The following is a 12,831-nucleotide window of genomic DNA, read 5'->3' on the forward strand; positions in this document are numbered from 1 at the left end:
CATTTCCCAGTTCCCTCCTGCTTACGTTTTGAGAATTGTTCTTTAAAATTGTTAACTATGCTAATGAAAATTTCTAGTGTAGAGATAGTTCTAAACTAACATTTTAGTGACTGTCAAAGTTACAATGGCACTAAAAAAGTGACATGACTTTTTCACACCATTGTAGCATCCCCATGGTCACATGATCCAAATTCATATGCTTGGTAACTGGTTCATATGACTTGCGATGTTCTGGGGTCATGTGATCCCCTTTTCTGACTTCCTGACAAGTGAAATAAATAGATTCACTAAGCACCCTTGCTACTAACTTAACTACAGCGATTAACTGTCAAGAAAGGTCATAAAATGTGGCAAAACTCACAACAAATGTCTTTAACAACAGAAATTTTGGATTCAATTGTTGAAAATTAAGGACTATTTGTGCTATTTATGTAATAAAATACATGGTGCCTTGCAGCATCTGGATTGGGTGAATTTTGCAACTGCATGCTATGTCATCAAATAATTGTTTTCAGAACCGCATACTTTAGAAAATGTTGGGTCTTTTCTCAACTTTCCTTTCAATACAGGCTGTTGTTTCTAAAACTTCAAATGAAAAAGTAGAATATGTCCCATTTTCATGGTGTTGTACTAGTAGCTGAATGAAACACAGACAATCCTGAGTGTGTCTATGAAGTTTCTGCACTTCTGTTGTGAAGGTGTGGGCAGCGGATCTGAACATTTAAGTCTATAACCTGTCCTACATGAAACACTACAAATTCTTTTCAACAAATTTATTAGTGTGATCAACTGGAAATAGTTAATGATTCAGGATTGCAGAAAAGCAAAGTCTTTTCTAAGCCTATAAAAATAATTTATAGACTGAAACATGCCTATCTATTTAGCCCTGAAGTGTCTTGGTAACCAATAGGCCATGACCATAATAAAGCACTAGTGCTTAATTGCTGGTGGTAAAACAGAATTGATACTTTTCTGTCTTTCCCACCCTTTCCCTCTTTCAATTGTCATTTTTATTACCTCAGTTTGTGATAGTATAAGGCATGTGTCTAAATGACACATGCTAGGAGCCAAGAAGACAATAGGGAAGGTCAGCTGTCATCACCACCTTGCTTCAAGATTCTCAGAAGCTTCTGTTTAGCTCTTACATCATTCTTTGGGCATTTTGTACTAACAAGTCATACAAAACACTCAATTGTCCCCTCTTCATGCTGCCTAATGAGATCATTCTGCTTATGTGCATCATGAATCCTCGGCTTGGACCAAATGTTATTTAATCATACTGGGCCTCTGCATTTATGAATGTGCATGCTTATGCATATTCCTGGCCTGAGTGACTGATGCAGTTGAGATTTCATTCCGACCATCTCTAGCCAGCACAGCTGCCAATATAGCTAACTAGAAGAGTTGTAGTCTGGCTTCTTTTAAAAAAAATTGACAGTGGCAAGGATGGAGCCAGGAATGTTATCTATCCAAACCATATTGTACTATCACAGGGTATTTTTAATGCAGTGTTTTTTAAGAAACGTAATCTTAAAGAGCTCAAAGGAAATAAGTCCTGAATACAAAGTGGAGATAGTTACTTTCCTTCTTTATTCCTCCAAAATAAAGAATATGGCGTGCTTTTTGGCTATGAGCAGACCTGCAATGTACAGTAAATGATAAATGTTCCACTGATCACTTTGTTTTCTGGCCAAGTGAGGGAATGACCGAAAAGCAATATTCTTGTCCTTTTTGCATAGTTAACAAATTTCAGCCCAAAGAAGTGATGTCATGGACAAATCCATGTAATATTGACAGCATCATGGAGGTGGAATACCCTTTTAAAAAATTCAGAATTTGTTTTCAAGTACAAAGTACATTCAAGCCTGCTTACCTTTTGCTTACCTTTTTTTGAACTCAGAGCCAGCTATGTGTTATCATCTAATACATTTTTATATAGTTAACTATCATATGAAATGAAATTTCTAGCTGGTTAAAATGATGGTTTCATATCATTTTACCTCACTGTGATTTGTGGAACAAAACATCAAAACTTGGCCAAGCTCTGCAGACTTAGCCAATTTTATGTATTGAAGTCTTAATAAATATATTGTGGCAAAAATATTTGTGTCAGAAAAATCAACATGTCATATAAATATGCAAAAGTGACAGACAGGAACAACTTTGTAAGCAATTGGAGCAAAAAAGATGTGCAGCAGAGCGCATAGAAAAATTTCCATACAGAAGAAGTGGTAGGTTCATTTGCAAACTGTAGTAATCTAGTCCAGTCTATGGCTAGGCACTGGCAATGTAGTTTGGAAAAGTGTTAACATTTGTTTTTATTCTAGGCTGCCTCTCCTTATCTGCTGAATTTGGAGATGTTAAATCTCCAAACTACAAAAGTTGAAGACTAATACCAGTAACATGAAGATGCAAAGAAGAAGAATGAATTGCCATCTTCAAACTTTCAAAATATTTTTGGTGCCATTTTTTAAAAAAATCAAGTCTTCAACATGTAAGAGTTTGGCTTTCCTTCAACCATAGAAACAATTTTAAACCAATCATTTCACCCAATCTATTTCTCAAGCTGGCAGTTGGGGGGGGGGGGCTAATTTTGAAAGAAAAGTTATAATACTGAACTACTATTTTATGGCCCAGTGTTTTGATGTCATAAGCCATACTAAGATATCAACAAAATTGCATATTAGCCTGTCAGAAAAAGCTATTCAGTTTTTAAAAATTCAAAATAAGCTTGCTGATTTGCGATTTTATTTTTATTGCTGCTATTAAAGCTGAGTGACAGTTTCATTTAAATTCCTACATCCCCATGTACTACAATTCGTACATTTCCAAATCCCATTCCTCTGAAAAGTCTGGATCCAGTTGGATTTGTACCACATACTACATTCTTTAAGTCACAGTTTACATAAGCTTTTACTGAACGTATGGTCGATGTGAATACCAATGGGACAAATACCAACGCTTCTATACCCTCCTTCAGAAAGCGGTTCATTGATGGTAGCACCAATTTTTTATTATTTTTGGAAGTGCTTTCAAGTCGGTCTTGACTCCCGGCAGCTGCCTGGAGAAGTCCTTACAGTTTTCTTGGCAGGATTTCAGAAATTGTATGTTGCTGCCTTCTTCCTAGAAGATATCCAAATTGGCTAATACCCAACTTTTCTTTTCTAGCATAAATGCTGTCCTTGATTGCTCATCATCCATCGGAGAGGAGACTCTACTGACCAAGAATGATGATGATTAAAAGTAGCGTTTCCTCTCCATCTTTCGGTGTTGTTTTTTTTAACACGGCTCACTTTCGCCTCTAGTGGACAGTTTGGAATAGGAACTATGGAAACCATGGGGCGGGAGTGGGGCTAGAGTCCCCTCTGTACTTTTGAAAGATCTCTAATATAGTTGGCACCTAAAATTTCCAGGAAGTACCAACAAGGGCAGACAAGACTTTAATCTATCGTTTCTTTCCCTTCCTTCTGTCTCTATATGTAATTTCCGGTAGCGCCCCCGCCTCCTATTCTCTGCGCAAATCAGGGAGGCCTCCGGGTTTTTCTAAGCCGCGTGACCATGACGCTAAAATGCCACTCCCGTGACGTCAGTGGGCTGAGGCGGAAGAAGAGCGTAGAGGAAATATCGAGTTGAAGCGACAGTGTTAGGCGGCTGCTCGGTAAATTGTTGGGATGGGGGTGAATTTCGGAGTAAGGTCTCGGAAGCTTTTATTTTTTTTGGGGGGGGGGACAATCCTTTTCTGCCTTTCCTCCTCTTTTCCACCGTATTCCCCTTTGTCGTTAAAATTATATATATTTAAAACTGTGTTTGCGCTTTCCCCTTGCTAGTGCTCCCTGCCGCCCACCATCGCCGCCCTATGATTTAGGCATAGACCTGCGCCACCTGGGCGACTTTGTCTCTTTGCTTTATATTGCTTGTCCTATTTTTGCCGTGCTATAAAGTGAGCTCATCTAGTCTGTCCTTCAGCTGTGACGGACTATCTCCTCCTACCATCACCATGAAGTGATGAAGAAGGGTGGGTGGGAGAACACATCCGGAGTATTGGGTGGTTATGGGAAGTTAACAGATTAGCAGTAACAGTTGGAAGGGATCTTGGAAGTTGTCTAATCCAACCCTTTGCTCGGGTAGGAGACCTGTATTGTAAAGGTTCCCATTTGTTTGTTGTATTAGACGTTTTTAATGACTGGGATTTGATTGGAAGGACATGGTGATTCAGTGGTTAATAACTGAGCTTGTCAGTTTGGTGGTTCGAATCCTTAGTGCCGCATAATGGAATGAGCTCCCGTTGCTTGTTCTAGCTTCTGCCAACCTAGAAGTTCGAAAGCATGTAAAAATGCAAATAGAAAATAGGAGCCATATTTGGTGGGAAGGTAATAGCATTCCTTGTGCCTTCGGCATTTCCGGCCACATGACTAGAGAGATGTCTTTGGACAGTGCTGGCTCTTCAGCTTTGAAATGGTGGTGAGCACCACCCCCTAGAGTCAGGAACGACTCTACATATGTGCGAGGGGAACCTTTACATTTACCCTTTATTTGATTGGAATGATGTATTGAATGCATATGCTAACCGTTGGGTAAGGAAGGATGCTTTTTACTATTCTGATAGTTTGTTATAATTTATTACATTTATATGCCACTCAGCCCCTATTGTCTCTGAAAAATAAACCCGCAGCCTGTTAAAAGTAAAGTAACATGGCTTAATATTTGTACTCAAAAGCTTCTTAGCCAAGCAGGTTCATTGTGACTTATGTTTAAATTTGTTTTGGCCCAAGGTGAAATTGATTTGGTTTGATTCTCTTTATAATTATTTGCTTTGTCGAGGGTGGATTAGCTGATGCTTATCCTATTGATGTGTAAATGATGGTATTAGCTTTTTTTAAAATTAAAACAGTTTCTGAAGACAACTGAAAGATGTGAGGCTTTCCAGACTGGTTAGCAAGTCACAATCTTTAGTAATTATTATTAGTATGGCTTGTACAGTAACTTATTTGGGTGAATATTCTGTATGCCAAAGATGTAGGTAGCTGAAAGTTGCTTAACAACTCTCACCTGTCTTTTCTAGCTCACCTAATGATGACTGATGCTGGGTGTTGTATTTCAGCCATGAGGTCCCCATCTCCCTCATGAGGGTTATAACTCTTATGAGTCCAATATACATAGACCATTACTTATATAGAAATATGATAGATTATAGGAAGTTTAGTCCTTGCCCAACCTGAATATAGATGAGTGGACTTTACCGCCAAGAATTCCTATCTAACATATCCATACCTTTGAAGGGTGGGATTGCATTTTCATTTTTTGTTTGTAACTAAACAAGCTCTGCCCTATTTTTGATCTCTCTGACAGAAGTAACAGTAAGTTACATATTGAGATTAGGTTTTGGAATTGGCACCAATATGGATTAGTGACCCATTGCCATAGAGGGATCTTCCTTCAAAAGTGTAGGTTTTTCTCTAAATAACAGTCCATTTCAAAATATAACTGGGTAAGTCTGGTTGAATTAGCCAGGAACTTAAGCTGGACTTGTCATTTCATTCTTCTTCCTACTTTCTTACAATATAAATGATTTCTCTTAATTTGGATCATTTTTATTTGCTCAGTTTGCTTGTTCACCAAGCAGCAAACTACAGAGGAGAAAGATACAGAGGCTCTATAGAGGATAATGAGTTATGAATAGTAAACAGATATTGAAGAGTGCATAATGTAGAGCAGTGATTCTCAACCTGTGGACTGTAGACCCTCAGGAGGAGGGTGCAAATATCATCAGGGGGTTGACGAAATGTTATGATTTAAATCTTGAGTTGTCTTAGGGGTCCATGACCATGGTCCATGAGCACAAAAGGTATGTAAAGGTGAAGAAAAGATTGAGAACAACTGGTGTAAATTGTAATAAAATACAATTTAATATAATTCATACAGTATAAAATACAATGTAATACAATACAATATAACACAAAGTTTTAAAGAGTAAACAGAGGGTTTTTTGTTCTTCTGTAGACTTTTTGATACATAGTTAGGAAAATAAGAAAAGTTGATATAAAAACTGTAGTAAAAAACCTCTGGCTTAAGCTTGCTGCCAAATAATAGAAGTAACACATAACACATACAGAGAAAATGGTTTGTCTCCAGAACAGTGAATGTTTTCTGTCTTCATTCTCTAGGTCTAGGTTGTTCTCACTCTGAAATGTAATGTACTTATCATGAAACTTTGAATGTAATTTTAGTGATCTGATTGGGGATTTCTTTGGTCTTTGACTATATATTTTAATAAATTAGAGTTTCTTGATGTATTGGCCAAACCTTGTAGTTTTTATACAAGGATACTTTGCTCCTATGTGTTTTATATTTCTGCATTGTTATTTTTCCCAACAGTGTAGGCTGACTCATTTTCTGTCAGGATGGATCTGTTGTTTGGGCGCCGGAAGACCCCAGAGGAGATGCTACGGCAAAATCAACGGGCTCTGAATCGTGCCATGCGAGAATTAGACCGTGAGCGGCAGAAACTGGAGACCCAGGAGAAAAAGATCATTGCTGACATCAAGAAAATGGCCAAGCAAGGGCAGATGGTAAGTTTGGAAAGAAAGGACAAATATGGTTTTCGAATACCACCAGAAGAAAATCTATGTATCTGCTTTCTAACCTGGTTCTCCTCATCTTAGGATGCTGTGAAAATCATGGCTAAAGATCTGGTGCGAACAAGGCGCTATGTCAAGAAATTCGTCCTGATGAGGGCTAATATCCAGGCTGTGTCCCTTAAGATACAGACACTCAAATCAAACAACTCCATGGCTCAGGCAATGAAAGGTGTCACCAAAGCCATGGCTACCATGAACAGACAGGTGGGTGAGCTGTAGAAGTATTTTTGAACTGCTCCTTTTGAGTCCATATCTTACTCACTGACCAAGCATCTGGTTGCATTCAGAAGGTCACACTTTCAAATTGATTTGCCTAAACTTCTGAACAGCCAATGCCAGTTAGATTAAGCATCTGGAACTAGGAAGCCAAATAATTTGACTTCACAAAAAACAGCTTTCTAAAAACTATTTCTTTTAATAGTATGTGTGGGATGTTGAATATATATTACATGTGGTGCTTGTTTAGCGACTGCTTCGTTTTAGTGATCATTTGCAGTTAAGACCAATGAAGAAGTAATTTTGCAGTCCTCTCATTTATGACTTTTGCAGGTATATAAAGCAAAGGAAAATGAATATACCGGGTACGGGCTCTGGGAAGTCGGAAGGGGGGAAGGGAGGTGGGGTCATAGGGGGGAGGGGGGGAGGGGGGAAATATAGTTTGTGCCAGTTTTTAAAACAACATGAATGCACTTGTATACTGTTGCCTTTTTTTAAAATTTTAGTATAAAATAAGAAGCTGAATATATCGATGAATAGTAGATATACACCGAAGTGAGGAGCAGAGGGAAAGAAGAGGGAGGGGCAGAGAGGGAGCGAGAGAGGAATGGAAGGAGGGTGAGATGGAAGGGAGTGGGAGAAAGGAGCGTTAGAGGGGGAGGGGAAGTAGGAGAGGGGAATGTTGGAGGGGAGAAAGGAAAGTTGGAGGGGGGAGAAAGAAAGGGTGTATGGAGGGTTGAAGTGCTATATTGGTTTTGTATTTTGGGGAATACAAGGAGGGTTGTGTTTATTGCTCAATGTTATATGGCCTCAATCATGCACAGTATATATGTGAATGTATGAAATGAAAATGAAAAATGAAATAAAACATTTGAACATCAAAAAAAAAAGAAAATGAATATGAGATCATAAATATAGTGGTAGTTTTATTATTGATCACTTAACCACTGAGTTGTTGGCAACCAGTTATGGTTGCTAAATGAGGACTACTTGCAAAATCTGTTTGTTTATCAGAAAGGGAATGAAATTGGAACTGCTAAATGTGAGGAACTAGACAATGGTGATATCTTATCAGTGGCTAGGCAAAAAATGTGGCACAGAAGCATTTTTTAAATTACCTAATGCAGAGAATGTGCCACTTAAGGTATCATAACAGTTTGCAGATACTTTTTTTCAGTTCAGCAGCTGAAGTGTTTTTCCAACAGGATTCTCTAGATTGGGTGCAATCTGTCACTATCACTTGGTCAATTAATACTTTAAAAAAAAGAACATTCTATTTTTAGTAACAGTAATCTGCTACTCTAAGTGATGTTACTCTACTTACTGTTGCTCATCATCCCCTGATCATCTCCAGAATATTTTTCTATAATGTGGTCTACCTGCAGGTGACCTTGAAGAGCATCTGGAAGCTTTATTTGGTGCAGATAGCAGCTCTGTGTGGACTGTTATGTGGGTGTCTTAAAATGGCTTATGGAACAGAATATAATCATCTGGGTGCAATTTAGGGTGCCATTTTTGACCTTTAAATGCCTACATTGGCACATGATCAGGTTATTTTAGGAAATGTCTTTTCTATCCATCCCATCAAGTCCAGCAGAAGAGGTATGCTCTGCATCTCACCAGCTAAAGAGTTCTATCTGATGGGATTCAGGAGAAATACATTTTCTGCTTCAGATTTTTCCCTCTGTAACATCATTTCCCATGTGGTGAGATTAGCCCCATCACTGTTAATTCCACAAAGGGCTTTTATGTTTTTATGTTTTATTTTTGTTACTTATGTCTGGTTTTTTAAAATTGCAATATTGTTTTAACTTTTTTGTTTGTAAGCATCCTACAATCACTTTTTGTGACATTGGCAATGATATAAATATACTAAATAAATAAAATATTCCCTTCCATTCCTTTTTGAAAGGTAAAAAGCAAGTGATGGTTTATTTCCTTTTCTAAGATTTTGTAACAGTGTTACTTCTTGCTTCATTTAGCTCAAGTTGCCTCAAATTCAGAAGATCATGATGGAGTTTGAAAAGCAGTCAGAGATCATGGAAATGAAGGAAGAGATGATGAATGATGCTATTGATGATGCGATGGGAGATGAAGAGGATGAGGAGGAAAGGTAATTAGCATTGGGGACAGGAAAGTTCATAAGGGTTGCATATTGAAGTGACAGTTTGGCATCTAAGTGGTAGCAAGTGATACCCTGTTTCCCCCAAAATAACGCCTCCCCAGATAATAAGCCTAATCCGGCTTTTGAGCACATGTGCTGAAATAAGCCCTCCACTCCAAAATAAGCCCTCCCCCAAAATATTGCAACACAGCAGCAGCAGCTATGAGGTGACTACACTTGCCGCCCCAAAAATAATAAGACCTCCCTGCAAATAAGGCCAAGTGCTTATTTTGGGGGTCAAAAGAAAATAAGACCCCATCTTATTTTCAGGGAAACACAGTAGCTTTTTGACCTTCAAATCCCTCCCTGAAATCCAGAAATCTGTGCACAGTAAAGCCAAGCCTTTTAATTCAGCCTGAAGTTGAGATAAGAATTGAGATTCAGTTAAGGGAAGTGGTGGATTAGCCATGCAAACAAGTGCATTTTTTTTCCATTCACAGTGATGCTGTTGTCTCCCAGGTGTTGGATGAGCTAGGTCTGACATTGACCGATGAGCTGTCAAGTAAGTATTTGCATGAAATGAACATTAGGAAAGAAGTACAGCAAGGGAAGAGGCACTTGATCCACTTTGTGATTCAGCAGCCTTAGAAAATGAATGAATGAATGAATGAATGAATGAATGAATAAATAAGAAAGAGGCAGTTCACGTGATTCTTGTAAATCCCAGATGGATAAAATTATCATTATTTATATCCAGTTGACTCTAGGTAGCTAAAAATATATTATCATAAAAATCCAATACACCTAAAACAAGATGAGATATGGTCGCTCTATACAGACAAACAAAAATAACAGAAAAAACATTAGTTCATAGTGTTCCAACACATAATTTAAAAACAGGCGTTTCAACAAACATTAAAAACATATAGTGGTAATGTTTCCAGTTAGACTGGGACTCTTAAACTTTATGTACTGTAACTCCCTAATTATCCTGATACTACAACTTCGGGAATTTGCCCTAAGTAATGCAATTTTAACTGAAGTCAAATGGAAACTCTTGAGAAATGCAGTGGTCCCCTTTGGAATGAATGTCATTTCTTAATTGTAAAATTAATTGTAGAAAATGTGATCTTGGCTGCTTTATTAAAAAAAACCAGAATAAAATAGATTGCTATTTATGTTGAGAGAAGACACTGAAAGTACATAGAGGGGGATTTATTTTAAAATTTGACCGTATTCCCTTCCTTCCTCCAATTCAAATGATGGTGCTACGGGGTTCTGCCTTGGTCTATGTATGCACAGTCCAGTCCTGTCTTATAGCCTCTGGATTTTCCACCATATTTCCTTGGATTAAACAGCTTGTCCAGACAGAGCAGGTTTTAGGGTATCTCTAATATGTTCAAAAGTCATTAGTAAAGTGCATTGCCCCTCCCTCCCCCCAATCTGTTCAGAACAGCAAGAAGCAGTTCTGCTCGAAGGTTTTCAAACTTTATTTTAATCTATTTGGGAGGAGAGCAAGACCTGTGACTGTGAGAGAACCTCTTGGTTCAGGAAAGTGCATACACAGCATTAAACAAAATTTTACAAATGTCTTCTTGGCCATGGCTTCTACCTGCTCCTTGAATTGGAGATGTGGATCCAAGAGGACACCCTGATTTCTCACTATTTCTGTTTGAGGTACTGCAATCTCATCCAAACCCAAAGCTGGAAAAAACATTGTATCCAGGAAGCCTTAAAATCCAAAGTGACTCAGTCTTACTTGGGTTAAGCTGAAGCCTGTTCTTCCCCATCTGGATCCTCAATACTCTCTTGACACTGAGGCAGGACCCCTCCCAGGATCTCTTGGTTGTCCAGGAATGGAGATGTAAAGCTGGGTATCATTAGCATACTGATGACACCTTACCCATTGCTGCTGAATTACTTCATCCAGCACTTTGTTTAGTTAAAAAAAGAATAGGGAGAGTGTTAAGGTAGACTTTTCCCACCCATCAATTCTATCTGGAACTGCCGTCTGGAAGGACAGTCAGCACACCATGCCTCTGCTCTCAACCCTTAGCCCCAAAACCAATAATCAATATCAAAGGTTGCTGAGAGATATGGGGCGCAAAGATGTACCATCTTCATCCTGCTTTTGCCAGAGGTCATCCGTAAGTGTGATTAATGCTGTGGTTAATGATATGATACGTGAAACTTTGCCCACAATTAACCTAACCGTGATAAGTATGATGCATGAACCCCATATCTACAATAATCCTGATGCCACAGTCTTGGGCAGAGAGAACTGGGAGGGAGATTGATGGGTAACAGTGATATTGGGTTGTTGCGGACTTCATTCTCTTCCTTGCAGATTTGCCTTCCACGGGTGGTTCTTTGAGTGTGGCAGGAGGAAAGAAAGCTGAAGCCTCCGCAGCCCTCGCTGACGCAGATGCCGATTTGGAGGAGCGGTTAAAGAACCTACGGCGAGACTAGAAGAGCAGTGCCCAGCTCCCTTGCCCTCCCCTAGCATGGGTGCCCTCCAGACACTACTGGTGTTAGGATTGCAACTCTGCTGTGTCAGGGAGTCCTAGCTTTGTAAGCTTGTGGGGTTGACCGTGGGTGGCATAATTGGGGGAAAGAAGGGTTAAACCAAACCATGTGGTGCTTTTATATTCCCCTTTAATTTGAAAGGACTTTCAGCATCACTTGGCAAAAGTATAAGGTAAAATATTTTTTTCACACTACCATAAAATGCTTCCATTTCCATGAGGCCGAATAGCCTGGGATCTAAAGGAAGGGGGGGGGGAGGGCAGGAGTGGGTGCCATTCCCTATTTAATACCCCATGTTCTTTTGGTGATAATGGCAAGGTGCGGGGGGGGGGGGCGAAAAGGGAGAACAACAAGCTGTACTGTGACTGATATCTCTGCCACTAAGAAGTGGCCAAGGACTTTATTATTCTTTTTCCCAGTAAAGCTTTATATAAAACCCTGTCCCTAGAGGCAGGCAAATACATAGGCAGGCTGGCCTCCACGTTTGATTCTTTGTCTCTTGTAATAAAGGTTGTAGTTTATACTAAGAGTTCCTCTGGCATCTGCTCTTGCCCCTGAAATGGAACAAACTGAAACTGTCCCCTGACAACTCTAGTCCTAAGACATTTGTCTCTCTTTGTTGTGCATCTGGGAACTTTTGGAGCAGGGCATGTTTTATGTGAGAAATGTAGGCAGATTTCCTTGGTTCTAAACATTTCCCTTTGAGTCTGGGAGTATATGAAGAGCATTGTAAGTGTCCTCTTATGCTCTACCTATGTTTGAAACTATGGACCCAGTTAGTGAGTTGTAGATAAAATAGGCGGGTTAAAGCAAAAGGAAGACTCATACAGTTTAATTTTGAATAGAGAGCACTGAGGCAATACCTACTTATACAGTGCAAAATTAAGCTATGGAATTCCTTTCAGCAGGATGAAGTGATAGCTTTAACTTTCAATGCAAGGGAATTTATTTGTCTTCTCTAAATTTGGATGTTAAATCCAGCAATCCTGATAGCTGTGTGGTGACATCAAAGGCAGAAAAGGGCTGAAAGAGAGGAAGATTTCTCTTGAATCCAGTCAATGGCATGGCACAGGAAATTGAGTGTCTCCTGTGGAACCAGGTTGCTGGATGAGAAGCTATTTGGCTGATCTAGCATGAATGTATTTGCCTTACTAGAATCCAAAAGAGGGTGTACACAGCTGTGCCAGGGAATCTTTCAGATGGAATTGGGGAAGACCAGAAGATGAAGGGAATTTTGTGAGGCCTACCGAACATATGACATGTGTCCTGGGGTGTATAGACGATCTAGCTTCATTCTAGAACGCAACGAGGAGGAGCAATTTCTGAAATTTCTTCCATTTTTGTTCA

The 12,831-nt window shown here is 39.2% G+C and overlaps 1 protein-coding gene across 1 annotated transcript; it reads left to right on the plus strand.

Moving 5' to 3' along the window:
* Positions 1-3,560: 3,560 nt before the first annotated feature.
* CHMP2A (charged multivesicular body protein 2A) lies at positions 3,561-12,493 on the plus strand. Its single transcript, XM_032235613.1, has 6 exons — positions 3,561-3,658; positions 6,376-6,569; positions 6,663-6,842; positions 8,837-8,967; positions 9,459-9,520; positions 11,306-12,493. Exons 2-6 carry the CDS (start codon positions 6,402-6,404, stop codon positions 11,425-11,427), a joined length of 663 nt encoding a protein of 220 aa, XP_032091504.1. The 5' UTR covers positions 3,561-3,658; positions 6,376-6,401; the 3' UTR covers positions 11,428-12,493.
* Positions 12,494-12,831: the final 338 nt, after the last annotated feature.

The sequence above is a fragment of the Thamnophis elegans genome, chromosome Z (assembly GCF_009769535.1).
Source record: "Thamnophis elegans isolate rThaEle1 chromosome Z, rThaEle1.pri, whole genome shotgun sequence".
NCBI classification, from domain to species: Eukaryota; Metazoa; Chordata; class Lepidosauria; order Squamata; family Colubridae; genus Thamnophis; species Thamnophis elegans.

Bases quoted from the DNA above. Each gene is read 5' to 3' on its own strand.
- CHMP2A (XM_032235613.1), top strand. From the start codon at position 6,402: ATGGATCTGTTGTTTGGGCGCCGGAAGACCCCAGAGGAGATGCTACGG. The intron at 8,968-9,458 runs GTAATTAGCATT...TTCCATTCACAG, and splicing joins GAAGAGGATGAGGAGGAAAG to TGATGCTGTTGTCTCCCAGG. The intron at 9,521-11,305 runs GTAAGTATTTGC...TCTTCCTTGCAG, and splicing joins ATTGACCGATGAGCTGTCAA to ATTTGCCTTCCACGGGTGGT.